This window comes from Apostichopus japonicus, chromosome 21, assembly GCF_037975245.1.
Source record: "Apostichopus japonicus isolate 1M-3 chromosome 21, ASM3797524v1, whole genome shotgun sequence".
NCBI classification, from domain to species: domain Eukaryota; kingdom Metazoa; phylum Echinodermata; class Holothuroidea; order Aspidochirotida; family Stichopodidae; genus Apostichopus; species Apostichopus japonicus.
The window spans coordinates 17,870,487-17,886,767 of NC_092581.1; the positions used below are offsets into that span (position 1 = coordinate 17,870,487).

At 36.4% G+C, this 16,281-nt stretch overlaps 2 protein-coding genes across 5 annotated transcripts; both read left to right on the forward strand.

Annotated features, from left to right (window-relative positions):
• On the forward strand, window positions 1–10,167 carry LOC139962582 (pyridoxal kinase-like). Of its 2 annotated transcripts, none has more exons than XM_071962710.1 (8): window positions 1–113; window positions 802–959; window positions 1,567–1,726; window positions 2,204–2,408; window positions 2,909–3,051; window positions 5,493–5,614; window positions 7,886–7,952; window positions 8,318–10,167. In XM_071962710.1, exons 2-8 carry the CDS (start codon window positions 870–872, stop codon window positions 8,434–8,436), a joined length of 906 nt encoding a protein of 301 aa, XP_071818811.1. In that variant the 5' UTR covers window positions 1–113; window positions 802–869; the 3' UTR covers window positions 8,437–10,167. The 2 variants fall into 2 exon arrangements, with proteins under 2 accessions (XP_071818811.1, XP_071818810.1); XM_071962709.1 differs by lacking the exon at window positions 1–113 and adding an exon at window positions 205–438.
• Window positions 10,168–11,070: 903 nt separating this feature from the next.
• LOC139962585 (PEST proteolytic signal-containing nuclear protein-like) lies at window positions 11,071–16,157 on the forward strand. 3 transcript variants are annotated; one of them, XM_071962714.1, is made up of 5 exons: window positions 11,071–11,322; window positions 12,638–12,879; window positions 13,161–13,238; window positions 13,986–14,041; window positions 14,336–16,157. In XM_071962714.1, the coding sequence occupies exons 1-5, from the start codon at window positions 11,310–11,312 to the stop codon at window positions 14,496–14,498; spliced, it is 552 nt and encodes a 183-aa protein (XP_071818815.1). In that variant the 5' UTR covers window positions 11,071–11,309; the 3' UTR covers window positions 14,499–16,157. The 3 variants fall into 3 exon arrangements, with proteins under 3 accessions (XP_071818815.1, XP_071818814.1, XP_071818816.1); XM_071962713.1 differs by having other exon boundaries at window positions 11,173–11,328; XM_071962715.1 differs by having other exon boundaries at window positions 11,180–11,328; window positions 12,556–12,879.
• The last annotated feature ends 124 nt before the right edge of the window (window positions 16,158–16,281 follow it).

Below are 16,281 nucleotides of genomic sequence, written 5' to 3' on the forward strand. Positions count from 1 at the left end.
AGACATCTGTTCTTGGATTGTTGGCACAGTTCTGGAGTTTTCATCTTCATACTTCAAAGGTTCTAATAATCAAATACAGCATTAATTTCATGACAGCTTGATTTTGTGTGTGGGTGTGTATGTGACTTTTATTAGGATGCCCATATCCAAGTGAAGTTATCTTATTCATAATGTAGAGTATTACGTAATCGCACACACATGTTTACATGTGACTTTGTGTACGTCAAGCCTAATGTTACGTGATTACGTATGTAGCCGGGGAAAACAAGGTCTTACCATAGTACCAGTACCAGCTTTATCCTTGCCAAACTGAAAGTCTCGCGGGGAAACCAACCAGTAAAATTGTACATGTCTACTGTGTCAACTCTAGTAGTAATACTGCCACTTGCCTAAGTTAGGCTAGACCTATTCGTGATAGATTACTCACTCAGTCACTCGGTAAAGTACTACAGTACTTACTATACTACTACTAGCCTAGTACTACTAGTGCAGACCTCGAAACTCGCTATTATACTGCAACTCGCAGGCTAGTCTGAGCAACTGTCTAAGTAATACTGCATGTAGTAATACTAAGTAATACTGTATGTATGCTTATTCGTGCCTTATTTTATTAGAGTAAGACTAGAGGTTCAGAAATTGAAAAGTAGTTAACATTAGTATATCTGAATGTGCAAGGCCTAATTACAACAAAGAAAAGCTACCAACTAATAGTAGTAGTAATAGTACTTTACAAGCATTGGGTCCAGTACTAATACCCGGAGTACTAGTCCAAACATATTTTTCATCCACATTTTATCATAGGCTCCTTCTTGGAAATACAAGTAAACTAACTGTCCAGTTCAAGTAGTTCGTAGTAACGTTAAACTAATATGGCTTACTGTGATCGACGAGTGCTATCCATACAAAGTCACGTGGTCTCAGGATACGTGGGGAATAAAGCTGCTACATTTCCTATGCAAGTAAGTACATCTTCTTAATTTGGTAAATAGTAACAATCAGAAAGAAGAATAATAATAATGTCATAATATGGAGGATTTATAAAGCGCATAGGCCTACATATCCAACTATGGCAATGCTTGAGGCGCATCACAATATTACCGTGGTCAATGATAACCTGTCTAACGTGCCTTGCCCAAGGACACAACATAATGATCTGGTCAGGACTTGAACCTGCAAACCTTAAATCAAAAGTCAGCTGCCTTAACCAATTGACCACAATGCTCTTACAAGACTACCTGGTGCTAGCTATGGCTAGTGCCATGGATGGGCATACTTGGATTGGTGAAATTGTGGACCTTTGAAAATGGGGGAGGGGTGGGGGGTGAGGGAGTGTTTGCATATGCGATGGTTTAACACTTACAAGTGTCTTGCTTCACAAGCACACAGAAATGAGACATGGCACAAAGACTGAGTAAGTTGTAATGTACCATTTGTACCCCACTGTACTGATCCTCTGAAATTGAGTTACTGAGATGTGTGCCAATATTTTCTTCAAATTATGAAGAATGTGAACTGCTTTATTCTTTTCTTTCATCTCCATTTTTCCGTATTTCTTTCTCTTGACAGGTTCTTGGTTATGAGGTTGACTGCATCAACTCTGTTCAACTGTCTAACCATACACAGTATAAACACTTCTCAGGGCAGGTCTTGGATGCAGAACAATTAAAGGATTTGTTTGCTGGTCTAGTAAATAACGACATACACAAATACTCTCATGTATTGACAGGTGAGAAGCGGGAAAAAACAGATCAAAACAAACTTTCCAGCATTAAATCTCATTTAATTAAACCTTTCTGCTTCACTGTCCATCCAATTTTCAAAGTCTCTAGAACAACAAAAAAATACACTGGATTATAATGAAAATACATCAGTGTGCTTTAAGATAACCAAATGAATTGGTCTAAGTTGTAAAAGAAAATACAGTATTATTTTTAGCTCGTTTTGAGTCCTCCTGGATGTTATAACTGTCTCTCCTCATATTTTATACATAATAACAGGAAGTATTATCAATATTGATTAACAAAAATATTCTGTTCCTTCACTTGGTCCTTTCTTCCACTTCCACTTCCACCACCTCCCCCTCCACCACTTCTCCTTATCCCTCACTTTCCCTATAGTCCTTTTCCCTATCCCCCGTCCCGTTATCCTCAGTCTGTGACAACCCTAGCTGTTTCGAAAACCCATATCACATTCTTCTCCACAGGTTATGTAGGGTCACCATCTTTCCTCCTGGAGGTCGTTAAAGTTGTCGAGGAATTGCGAGCCAAGAATCCTAGCATTATTTTCGTTTGTGATCCTGTCATGGGAGATAATGGGAGATTTTACGTCCCGAAAGAAAACCTAGCTATCTACCGTGACCAACTCCTAAAGATGGCGGACATTATAACTCCTAATCAATTCGAGGCTGAGTATGACCTTTTAACCTTTCAAAGTGTTCTTTATTTTTATAACCTCTAATAAATCCATCAGTGACATATTGCTAACGTTATGAATCATGGGAAAGCTTTAATTAAGGGTGATACTAGCAACAACATTACCAGGTGAAGCACAGTCATCAAGTCTAATGTTGCTCCATTCTTGCTACCAACACTTGTTATTACAGGCCTGCATATGCAGCAATTAAGTTTTATATGGCTGGACACATGAATTCGCTATGTTGGAACTGCAGCAGTCCTTCAATAGAGGTGTTGCTTACAAATGCCATTTGCTATTTTAGCAAGGACATCAAAGGAAATAAAGTTCAAACTTGTTTTAAATTATTTGGTCAGTTATACTTATTTCAACACACCTGTAATTTCCTCAAAAAGATGCTGGCTGGTCAACATTTATCTTTACTCACATCTTGTTGTTATTAGTAATGACCCACAGCATAAGTTCTGACAAAATTAAAACTTTTAATCTTTTACAGACAAATGAGTGGAATTAAGATAACAAACGAAGAAGAGGGACTCAAGGCCTTGAAGATTCTGCATAACTTTGGACCAAAAACAGTTATCCTTAGCAGCTTCGATTGTGGAGATAAATTAGAAACATTGGCATCAACAATGAAAGGTATTTATGTAGATGCTATTAAAAGTCTAAATTTGCATTCCTTGCTTTGTTCCCAATGCTTCTCTCATCAGCTTAAATCATATCCTCCGATACTGCTAGATAGTTGACTATATCTATTAGCACCCATGACGTAGTGGACTATTCCATTAGCACCCATGAGGTAATAGACTGTTGAGGTAGTTGACTATTCCATTCGCACACATGAGGTAGCCAACTATTCCATTAGCACCCATGAGGTAATGGACTATTGAGGTAGTTGACTATCCATTAGCAACCTTGAGGTAGTCGACTATCCATTAGCACCCATGAGGTAGTTGACTATCCATTAGCACCCAGGAGGTAGTTGACTATTCCATTCGCACCCATGAGGTAGCCGACTATTCCATTAGCACCTATGAGGTAATGGACTGTTGAGTTAGTTGACTATTCCATTAGCACACATGAGGTAGTGGACTGTTGAGGTAGTTGACTATTCCATTAGCACACATGAGGTAGCCAACTATTCCATTAGCACCCATGAGGTAATGGACTATTGAGGTAGTTGACTATCCATTAGCAACCTTGAGGTAGTTGACTATTCCCTTAGCACCCATGAGGTAGCCGACTATTCCATTAGCACCCATGGGGTAATGGACTATTGAGGTAGTTGACTATCCATTAGCATCCTTGAGGTAGTTGACGATCCATTAGCACCCATGTGGTAGTTGACTATTCCATTAGCACCCATGAGGTAGCCGACTATTCCATTAGCACCCATGAGGTAATGGACTATTGAGGTTGTTGACTATCCATTAGCACCCATGAGGTAGTTGACTATCCATTAGCACCCATGAGGTAGCCGACTATTCCATTAGCACACATGAGGTAGCCGACTATTCCATTAGCACCCATGAGGTAATGGACTATTACAGTAGGGGCTACGCAATTAACGAAGAAATATTTGCTTCAAATATCTCTGTAACAGTTACCGATGAACTGAAAGAGAAACAAAAATCTGTTTAAAACTTCATGAAAACGCGCGATTCGTCTTTTTCAATGCAACGATCGTCAAAACTAAGCAAATACAACCAAATTCTTGACATACGCATTACGAAAAAACGATATTTGCAGCGCTATTTTGAGAATGTACTTCCGCATCAAAAGTGGTGGCGCTCTTTCGGAATTATAATCTGAGCTATATAACTCTGATTTTCGGCTCTTATTTTGAGGCAACAACACGGGTTACGTTTAAACGTTAACCGTTCGGTTAATAGAAACGGTTAACCGGTTAGTGAATTAACCGGAATGACACAGCCCTATGAGGTAATGGACTGTTGAGGTAGTTGACTGTTCCATTAGCACACATGAGGTAGCTGACTATTCCATTAGCACACATGAGGTAGCCGACTATTCCATTAGCACCCATGAGGTAATGGACTATTGAGGTAGTTGACTATTCCATTAGCATCCTTGAGGTAGTGGACTACTCCATTAGCAACCATGAGGTAGCCGACTATTCCATTAGCATCTTTGAGGTAGTTGACTATTCCATTAGCAACCATGAGGTAGTGGACTATGCCATTAGCATCTTTGAGGTAGTTGACTACTCCATTAGCAACCATGAGGTAGTGGACTATGCCATTAGCATCTTTGAGGTAGTTGACTACTCCATTAGCAACCATGAGGTAGTGGACTATTCCATTAGCATCTTTGAGGTAGTTGACTATTCCATTCGCATCCTTGAGGTAGTAGACTACTCCATTAGCAACCATGAGGTAGCCGACTATTCCATTAGCATCTTTGAGGTAGTTGACTACTCCATTAGCAACCATGAGGTAGTGGACTATGCCATTAGCATCTTTGAGGTAGTTGACTATTCCATTAGGACCATGTGGTACTCTTAACCTCAACAAACTGCATGTTTAAATGTAAGTCTCTTATGATATCTTCTCCAAGGATATACAGAGCAAACTAATTGAAATGAACTATGAGCAGATATGGCTCAAGCACATTACTCCAATGATATCTGCTTTGTATAACTTGAAACCATGTATATGTAATCAAATCTTCTGAAGCTCAACGAGTCACTAGCTCATGTCTAGAACTGAAAACCAGTAAACATATCAGTTGATAGTGTGTTTATTATTCTCATGAATTTCTATTAATGATCTGACTTTTGAAGCACAATTAATGACATTAGTTTTCCTCAGTGGCCCTATTTGTGAGAAAATAATAGAAATAAAGGTATATTTTATTTCCTTGTCAGCCCTTCATAGATTAGCATAAACAGAAAACTGCAGTAGCATATCATCCAATAATTTTTATGTTGTCTTTGTTGTGTAGACAGATAGTATGATTAAGCTAAACCTAGAACCTATATTATGCTTCTGGAGCAAGTCTTTATTTTTATCCAGTTTAATTGAGACACTTTAATATTTCTATTCCTTCATTTTATTCTGCAGATGGGAAGCCGTCTGGATTCAAGGTGGAGATATCAAAATTAAAATCTTCATTTGTAGGGTCTGGTGATTTGTTTACTGCATTAATATTAGTATGGTTACACAAGCACCCAGGTAACCTCCAGGTAAATAAATTAAGACAATTCAATTTTACGTTTTAATCGTTAAATGTTGTCCCCAAATTTTGATTGTCATTTAGAAGCTTTGATGAATCATACTTTAAAAGAAAGAGTTAGAAATGCATAAGGAATGTATAAATGATCTTTACAGATATTTGTAATGTACAATATTTCTCTAAAATGTATGAAAGTGTGATCTTAACAATGATATCTCAAGAAGGGAAGGTCAGACCAATTTTATATTTCATGTGTGGAAGAACCACATTGATTACAAGAAGCCTATTGTCTTTGGCAAAGGTAAAAGGTCATTTGGGGTCACCAGCGGTCAAATTGTGAAAACTTTGTAAACACAATATCTCAAGAAGGGAAGGTCAGACCAATATCATATTTCATGTGTAGAAGTACTACATTAATTACAAGAAGCCTATTGTTTTTGGTGGAGGTCAAAGGTCATTTGGGGTCACCAGGGGGGTCAAATTGTGAAAACCTTGTAAACAAGATATCTCAAGAAGGGAAGGTCAGACCAATTTTATATTTCATGTGTGGAAGAACCACATTGATTACAAGACGCCTATTGTTTTTGGCGAAGGTAAAAGGTCATTTGGGGTCACCAGCGGTCAAATTGTGAAAACTTTGTAAACACAATACCTCAAGAAGTGAAGGTCAGACCAATATCATATTTCATGTGTAGAAGTACTACATTAATTACAAGAAGCCTATTGTTTTTGGTGGAGGTCAAAGATCATTTGGGGTCACCAGGGGTCAAATTGTGAAAACCTTTTAAACACGATATCTCAAGAAGAGAATCATGGGCAGACCTCATATTTAATTTTTAGGAGTACCACATTGTGTAAAAGAAGACTATTGTTTTTGGTGGAGGTCAAAGATCATTTGGGGTCACCAGGGGTCAAATTGTGAAAACCTTGTAATCATGATATCTCAATACTGGAAGCTTGGGCCCACCTCTAATTTAGTGTGTTGAAGTACCACATTGACTTAAAGAAGCCTTTTGTGTTTAGTCAAAGGTCATTTGGAGTCATCAGAGGTCAAATCATGAAACCCTTGTAAACATGTTCACCCTCACTATACATTATGTCAGATTCATGAAGAAAACTGCTCATGTTACATCATCGAAACCACAATGCATTTTTGCATTCTGGTGTTAACCTTGTATTCACCCTTGCCTACCCCCTCCCCCATTACAATGGTGTGATAGTCATACCAGTGCTCTGGCGGAGTAGATAAAGGTGGTGTTTGAAGCAACGAGGCTTAGCAATCGGGAGGTTTGGGGTTCGATCCTTCGGCCGGGTCATAGTGAGGTGAATACTTCATCCAAGAGCCATCTAGGGCTTTTCCATCTGAAATGACATTCTAAATTGAAAAGATTCCAAATTTGAGTTAAAATGTTGAAATGGAAGCCATTCGATGTGAAAGTTTTAATCCATAAGCCCTTGCAGGCTTCTCCCACATTCATGGCCGCTAAAGCGTCATAAAAATAATGGCCTAATTATTATTTTTACTATTATTTTATTTGTGCTCGATCATTTGAAATATATATATAAACATGTTCACAAATTTTCTTTCAAAGTAAAGGTTGGAAGAAATCAGATTGATTAAAGGACTGCTACTTAATAAAACATGGAGTTTATGTATCCAATTAAAACCAAGTTTCTAGTCACAAAGTTTGTCTGAGATGTAAACTGTCTACATTCAATTTCAAGCGATAAAAAACCCAAAAAGAACAGACTCTCTTTATAGACAAACCATCAGTGTTCTTATTGGCAATTTGGACCATTAAAGAAAATTTTTAAGATCATTTACGAGATGAGAGCATGTCAGATGTCATTTGCTTCATTCCTCCCATCTTTGAATGGATAAAAGCAACAAACTTGACCAATGATCAGGTTATTAAAGGCATTGAAGACTCGCCCCAAACCGCGTGCGGCCATCTGAAAAAGTTAACTTTCTGTTGCTTGCAAGTGACGTTTTGTTCGTGTCGCTACAAAATGCAGACAGTAATGAAACGTGATACCTTGTTATCTTTAGCTGGACCTGAAATGTCCATCGCTGTATCGTTTATACACTGTGCTGTGGGTTTTGACCGCAGCTGTATGTACTGACTGTACACTAGTGTGTGTATTTACTGGGATCGATGGTGGTGTCTAACACTTCTGTTACACCTCATTCGAAACTAGGTCAGATTACTGGCATTAGACTTTTTTTTTGTGTGCGAGTCTTCACACCCTTTAACAAGACTGTCATTTTGGTTTGTTTCAGTTGGCAGTCGAGAAGACGGTATCTACGATGCAGACGGTATTGCAGAACACTCACAGGGCAGCAGAAGGTAAACTGTCATGATCCAAACTACAAGAGTGGTTATAATGTCTTCTTCTTTCTTGTTTAATATTTTCCTTAAAAAGAATAATAATCCAGCAGAAAATGTATGATCGACTGATGAATGAGGATCTTAGTCTAAGCATTTTCCTCTCCCCCCCTCCCCAAAACCCAAAAAAAATGTTTGCTGAAGGGTGGTGGGGGGGGGGAAATATGGTTAGTCTTTGCATCAAGTTAACCTTTGCTACAGAATGTGTCAACTTCAAATGTTAATATCTAGAAAACGGTACATATGATTTAATTTTTACCATGTCTATCATAACTCACTGTCATGTATGATAAATGGTTCATGGTTTCCTTAACGTATCTTCCCAGCCGTTGCTGACCAAGATACCAATTCTGCTGTGGCGAGGCTTGAACTCCGACTTATCGACTCAATCCGGGATATTCAAGAGGGCAAAGTGACCGTCACAGCCACAGAAATCAAATTTTGATGAAACACTAGACTTAGATTGGGGAAGTCAATCTATATATTTGTGAATTTTTTTGTCGCAAATAATGTGACCATGATTTTAACCCTATGCTATGTTTCTTTGCCATGGCACCTCAGGGATTGATACATCTAATATTTATTTGTATTCAAATTTTTAAAATAAAATTTTGTCAAATGGGAAGAATGATGAAAAGCATTCATGAAACAATATTTAGCCTGAATTTATATTCGGTTGGAGACCATTAGCTCCTCTATATATAGTAGTTGTTATCGGATATTTACTTTTCCTCTGAAGGTTTAACCCATACTGTGCATTGAAACTAAATTGACATTTTATGTTCATAGCAAAAATGGGAATGACAAATATGAGATTCAAAAACAAACTTGGAAGTTTGTAATGATTAATAATTAAGATGTAATAATTATCTGTATTATCATGGATGAACTATGCATATTTGTCTAAATATTGGTTTTTGGTTACGTTATTTTCAAATTGAAGATGTCAACGGCTAAACACATGACAGATGATCTTGTCATAAGTGTAAAGAAGTACAAATATGCTCAGCTGGACCGGGTAGGGGGGGGAGGGGACGAAAGGTAATTTATTTCCTTGAATTGTACAATATTTAAGTGGCAAAAGTAAGTCTTGTTGATAGCCTTCAAAACAAGGAATGAGTTCCTGATATGTAAAACCCCTGCATGGAAAGTCTACTCAGAAAAGAAAATTATTGTATAATGACCCCAGTTATAATTGAAATATTGGGTATGTAAAAATGAAATGATTAAAATTTTCTGACCCCAGATGAATGTGTATTTTTAAGTTTAAAATCGTTTTTAATTTTTTTTTAAATTTGTTCCTTTTTATTATTACTATGTTTGAATCGTAACCGTACTAACACTATTTTAATACGTGAGTTAATTAAAGCTTGTTATTATGTGGTGCTTTTTAACCTGTTCAAAAATGTGACTAAAAGTTGGCTGTTGTTATGGCAACTTTTGGGAGTGGACATTTGCATTTATAGAGCTTGTTTAAGAAGATTTTGAGATGTTGTTTTAGATTTCATATGACAAATAATTGTACCTCATATTTTAAGCCAGTCTTTTCTCGTGTGTTAGTTTATAACCTCGGGCAAATATCTTGCCAGTCTCAATGTACAGTCTGGTTTCTCAATTAAATATGAAACAATGTCATGATACAAACCAATCTAATTTGTCTCAGAATTTTTTTGAGATGACACAGTATGATCTTAAAGCGTCATTGTTCATTCAGTCGTGATGATCTAAATAATTACCTCTTTTTTTGTCTTTTCTTTTTGTTTGTACTATTGTTTAATAAATAATCACACAGCCATAGTAATTCCATTTGATGCTTTGGATTAATGATTTTATGAGATTTTGTGTTTATGGGACACCAACATTTTGGTATTGAAATTTTTATATTAGCTTGATATATGTAAATCGGCAAAATCGTGTACTTATTTACTACACAGCAGTACGAAAAAAGAATTGTAAAGGCTAAGGATTGGTTAGGTTGCGTTAATAATTGAATGCATAATGAGACTTTAAAGTGTTCAAACATCAAGTTTGGTTTGATACCGTTCTGTATGGTGTTCACAGTATGTTTCTTTAATCAATCAATATTCCATATACTGAGTTCCCATTATATTCAAAGGTTACTGGTAGGTGGTTGTACAGGGTCATTTGTTTATTAATTTTTTATATAACCACAGTATAACAAAAAGTAACCTTCCAATATGTGACACATCTTGGGAAAGTATAGGTAATATAACATTGGTATGTATTCAAACTTGCTGCAAATGGAAGCTTAATGTCATTTAAATCAATAGTTTGAAAGCCTCTTTTGTATATTTTACTTAATATAGTGAAGGTAATATTTTCTCCATCTCAAGAAAACAGGCAATGAATAGTGGTGTTTTAGTTCTTTTGTTCTTAGTATTAGTTACATTGCCATTATGCATTAGCATAGACATGTATTGTAATACTATATATAAAATAGTGCAAACAGTTAGATCATGCTTTATAATATAAAGACCATATTAACTTGTAGGCTGGGATACATACACTGGAGAAAAATGATGGGAAAGGGTATAAAATGAATATAAGAAATAAAATAATTATTCAATGATAAACATTTCAGAATCATTTTATTGAGTACACTTTTGTCATTTAGTACATTGAAAGTGTAATATGCTTAAAAGTTAACAGCTATTATTAATGATTCCATCCTCCTGGGGCTGGACTAGAGACGGTATATGTGGTCCTTAACTGAGAAGCTTTAAAATAATAATGATACAATAATAATGGTAAACCAGAAGTTGAACACTTAATATTGTTATGCTGATTTGTACAATCTACCTTCACTGATATAATAAATAAACCATTCCACTCAATGCTAAAATGATTGTGTCTGTACTTGTATTGTCTGCACATGATTTGTCTCCCTACACACACACACTACAGCTGTCATCCCAACCTTCAGAACATGCCTTGTTAAATAATTCTACACAAAAATCTAGTTGCTGTTATACTAGAATCAAAATTCAGGTTACGTCTTTGTGCTATGTAAGTCCGATATCATCGATCGTGTTCTCATATCCAGGTGATCACCAGGGATGGATTGCACTGACTACCAATAAGGAATATTTGACTTTAGACGAAATTTGGTTTTGGCCCTATTGGCCTACAATAAGCTGTAAAGTGTATCACAACCATAGAGCAGAATTCTGCTCTATGATCGCAACCTTTAGCATCAGCAGTCAGTAAGGCTACGTCGTAGTAAAATATAATCACTCGCTCGTTAGGAAAAAGATCGACCTCTTTGTGGTTGGCATTCTTCCAGGGTGAACTGTTCTGATGGCAGAAAGAGGTGAAAGTAAGCTATGAATGTAAATTCATTTTTACATTAAAATATATCGTCATAGCCTAGAATGATCTTAGTTTAATTTATAGGCCTAGCCTACTTGGCCAACCGTTACTCGTTAGGCTATATCAGAACTTAGGCCTAGGCTAATAAGGCACAAACCATATATAAATTATAATTATGTATGTATGTATATTAGATCCTCCTGCAAGCAGGAACTCGCGAAGAAGCCTAATTGGCTTATCAAAGCCACAGGGGGCTTTTATAGGGGCCTACTGAATATACTCTAGCTATTGTACACACCTTTTAGTTAATACTACCGTATGCTACTAGTAATAGGCCTAGGCCTAGTAAGCTATAGTGCAAGGAGTGAGGCTACCCCTATTCTCTAATTATGATGCTTCTGTACCCAGTACGCACTGTAAAAAAACTGAAGTGCAATCTAACTTAGACTAGCCTAGAGTAGGACTTTAGGTTAAGGTATACAACAAGAAATGAATAATAACTTCTATTACTGTCTATCAGAGGATTTGGATTGTTGCATTTTCTAATATTTAGTTATATAGCATTCTACAACAAAGTGAAGTGTATGAAAAGATTATGATTTAACTAATTAAAGATAGCTTTACCAATTTAGCAATGGGGAGGGAGATACACAGGGGAGGGAGCCACTGCCATCATCAGGAGTGCCTTTGTATTAGAATGTCATACACACTATAGCAGAAAACAGTGAATCCAATCACACAAGAATGTATTTCCCTACCTCTCTAAAATGGATCACACATAAGACAGAGTTGTTTTAAATTTGGGTGCATTCTAAGAGTTTTTCACTTGCCCATCCTTTTCATTAATGAAAATGTAAAATTTTGGATAAGATAAAATTGCCCACTAAATTCTAATTTTATGTGATCTTTGCTATTATAAATCAACCATGCCCAACTCATATTACCACAGGATGCTATCAGGATCTGGAATTTAAGCCATTGATTGAAGAGGCAAACAAAAGTTAAAAGTTAATCCGGTACATGATTGTGCATGCATACATATACAAAACTACCGTACTCATTTTTCACATGTTATTTGAAGACAGAAGTACATTTAAGAGTAATACTCTCGGACGAAGTAACTTAACACAACCAATGGTATGGTCTGACTTACATTGTTATGGAAACTTTGTTAGACAAAAGAATTCCATTTAATGTATTTCTCAATTTTATCCATTGTGTGCACACCATACAGGTAAGGATGTTATTTCTATCATGGGGGCTGTGATCAAGTGACAGTGAGTGCTTACATCTTCCAGTTGCTTGTTCAACTCTAGGTAAGAAAGAGGATAGTGCACCCCAATCAGACCCTCTGAGAGGTGATGGGGAGGCAGGAACAAAGAGACGATCCATGGAGGGTGACGATGGCAGTGATAATTCGGCAAAAAAGCAGAAACTGTCCATATCTTTATCTAAAAAGACAAGTTCGAAGACATCTGTCGGAAGTCAAGCAGCTAAGGATTCAACGAGGCGTGCTCTCACAAAGTCACCAGTTGCGATGAAACTAGGTTCCAAAATGGTAAGCTGTCTTCGATTGCCACTGAACAATCAAAGTTATTTTGTTGTATTGTTTCTTCTCGTAGCAGAACAACAACAAAAAAGTTCCTGCCAAGCGTTAAATATTCATGGCAAAGTTATTATCTGCCCAGGTCTGTGTGTACATATTATTGCAGTTGTATGATCATGCCCATAAATACTCAATTCAATATTTGTAAGTTGTTCGCTAGAATAAATATTTTCCAATAACTGCACACATCAACTGTTTATTTTATATTAAATACTTTTTTTTCTAAACAACAGAAGCCAAAGGAGCCTGATATAAAGCCAACAGCGTCAAAAAGCTTAGCAGTTTCAAAGGTCTTCTGTGAAAGTAGTGATGTAAGTACAATTTTTATAATTCAATTTTCAATTTCTCTTTAGCGGAGGGTTTTGATGGTGCCCTTTTTAAAATTCTGTTATGTTATCAAAACAAACACAAGAATGACAATGTCTTGGTGTCTTTAGTAATGATCTGCATTTATAATATGGCTATGATTAGTCTTATCTTTAATTTGTAACAAAGTTGCCAATGACATCATGTTGGCTTAAGATCCTAGTCTATAGGTTCTGTGTATGTTCTTCAATTGCACTGCTACAGTAGGATCTGGAATTACCAATCAAACTTTAGAAGCTTTAGTTAAAACCAAACAGATCTTCTGCCGACAAGCTCGTCGGAGAAAGACACCAAAATTTCAAATGTCTTGATCAAGACTGACATATTCCTTAATGTTGCAGAAAGCAATGTAGTTAGATACCACACAGTTTGAAATTAGTTAGAGATGGTTAAAGATGGAGTATATTTCAATTCGTGATCGGAAAAGTGAGAGCGACTTGGTAGGCCCCATTTCATACTCACTTCATACTCATGTGCAACCTGGATGTCTGATTGGATACCCCATCGTGGGACCATCAGGCCATTGTTTGTAAGAATTCTAATTGAATAGATGGTGAAAAGCTCCTTTCAGTAATCTTTCTCATGCTTCTGCAACTTTATTTGAAGATTATCTGAATGGTGCTGTAATGTTTCACGGTTTGATTCAAGAGATGATGTTATCTTCTTTAATATTTTTTTTTCCTTTTCATAAGGATGAGGAAGAGGAAATGCCACCTGAGGCAAAGATGAGAATGAAGAATTTAGGCAGGTGAGGTCCAACTCTTTTCTGTCAGTAATTATGATTTTGTATGGTGTCACCTCCCATTTTGAGAAATTTGGGTAAAATGGAGGATCCTTTGATGCAAATATGGCGCTACCTTTTTTGCAACTTTTCAAAACTTGTTGCAAAGGGAACTGATAAAATCTACAAGAAGGAATTCTGTCAAGAGTGAAAAAATCAGACATATTTTATGAGTGGAAATAGTTTCTGGGATAAAGAACATGCTCAGTTGTAATTTATAAAGTTTGAATTCATACATCTTTTCAATTTTGTATTTTACAGGGGTACAATTACATCTGCTGGCCCCAACTCCTTTAACAAGTCCAAAGATGGATTCATAAACACTGGCAGAGCCTGGAGGCTAAAGAGAGAAGAGGAAATAGCAAAAGCTGAACATGAACATAGAATGGAGGAAATGAAACAATTAGAGGGCTGGGATGTCTAAAGTTGCAATGTCCTAGGTTTTTCCTTCTTAATATCTTTTAAATCTGGTGTGAGCTAAACATTCCTTGTTAAAATGTTATTGATTTTGAAAATGACAATTTGGAAATTGTAAAACATATTTTAAGAGAGTACATAAATGAAATTGATATTTATTAATTGGTTCAGAGTGCTAAAATTATGATGAATGTTGTCCACTAGAATAGCCCACAGGATGTCCAATGGGTCATCGCTGTCTCAAAAATTTTGATTGGTTGCTAAAGAGTGACCAGTGGCCATACTCAGTCACAGGTGAAACTTACGACTGGAGACAAAAAATAAAGGGAAGGAACGGACCCAGTATGATAATGAGTCGGTACAGCTATCGAAGGAGGTTATTTGAGATGAATGGTAGAGTATAATGTATATAATATGCTATACCCTGTAAGTAGAAAAAAAGTAATATCAAGGAGCGGGGAAAAAAAACAAACATTTTTTCTCATTCTTTGGGGGCTTCTTAATCAGCAGTTCTGGGCTTAGACTCGTCTGGTCCAATGATTAATCCAGAGTAGTGTGTGCAAAATTCTTTCAAATGTAGCCACTTATATAAGATTGCTAAAATAGAGAAATATTTGTGTTGTAAATTACTGATAAACTTGCTCAGTGCTTTCCTAGGTAAAATTAGGTCAAATGAAAAGTACTTACAATGTATTCATGTTTGCACAAAGTTTTGAAAGTCAGCAGTTGCGCTACCTTTTCTGTTTGTATTTCTAAGGCCTGTTTCGTTAACTTTTAAAAAGCTATCATACACGAACAGAAACCATTTTCAAATCACTGAAAAGGTCAGGAGCTTCTAAAATGGAGTCTGAGATTTAAACAAAACAACTTGAGCTTAAAGATCTGCTTTATTGGCTCCAAATATTGAAACGCTATTGCTAGGAAAGTTTTGTGCTTACGTAATCGACCTGCCACGGTCGTAAATCGACCTCAAGCTCTACAATTAGCCTGCATAGCTTCTTAAAACCATAAGGCTCTTTGTATAAACACTGTGTAGAAACATGTTCATGTCAACAGTGTAGTTAATCATATAGTGTTCACACAAAGACCCTCATACAAGCGAAAATATGTGGCAGGCATTGCAGAGTAATTGGTTAAAAAAGGTCTTTTTACGACCATGGCAGGTGGAATACGGAATCTCAAGAAACTTTTCCAAGATAGCGTGCTATAGTTGGGGTCTATACAGCAGACCTTTAAGTGATGAAACACATTGATTAAACACCCTAGCTTTGGAGCTTCTTGCTATGTGACATGTAATATGTGAAAAGGTAGTAATTTTTGTCAAGTTTGCCTGCTATCATCACGTTTGCAATCATGATGGCATGCGTTTCTGATGTGTATGTGTGTGATTATATTCTTTTTAACATAATATCTGAAGGAAAAATTTGGATGGATCTCATCCGTTGTATCTGGAATCACCAGGTACGTGTGATTCTTAAAAATTCTTGTGAAAAGTAACCAGTGTTTGCATTTGTGGAGGGTCCCTTATAGCATCAGTAAAAAGCAAATTAATAGAAAAAAGACATTTTGATGTGTTTTCCATTTGTGACTTAACAAAATAAATGCTCAAAGTACTTGCCCAAATAAAATGTTGAAAATGTTATCTTTCTGCAAAAAAAAACACTTATTCAAAATGATTTTTTTTTCAGCAATGTGTTACTCTGTAATATTTATCTATTTCAATTGTTAATTATGTTAGGTGCCGGTAAGTAAATTATCAAAGATTGTCAGGCACAGAGAAAGAACTAGAG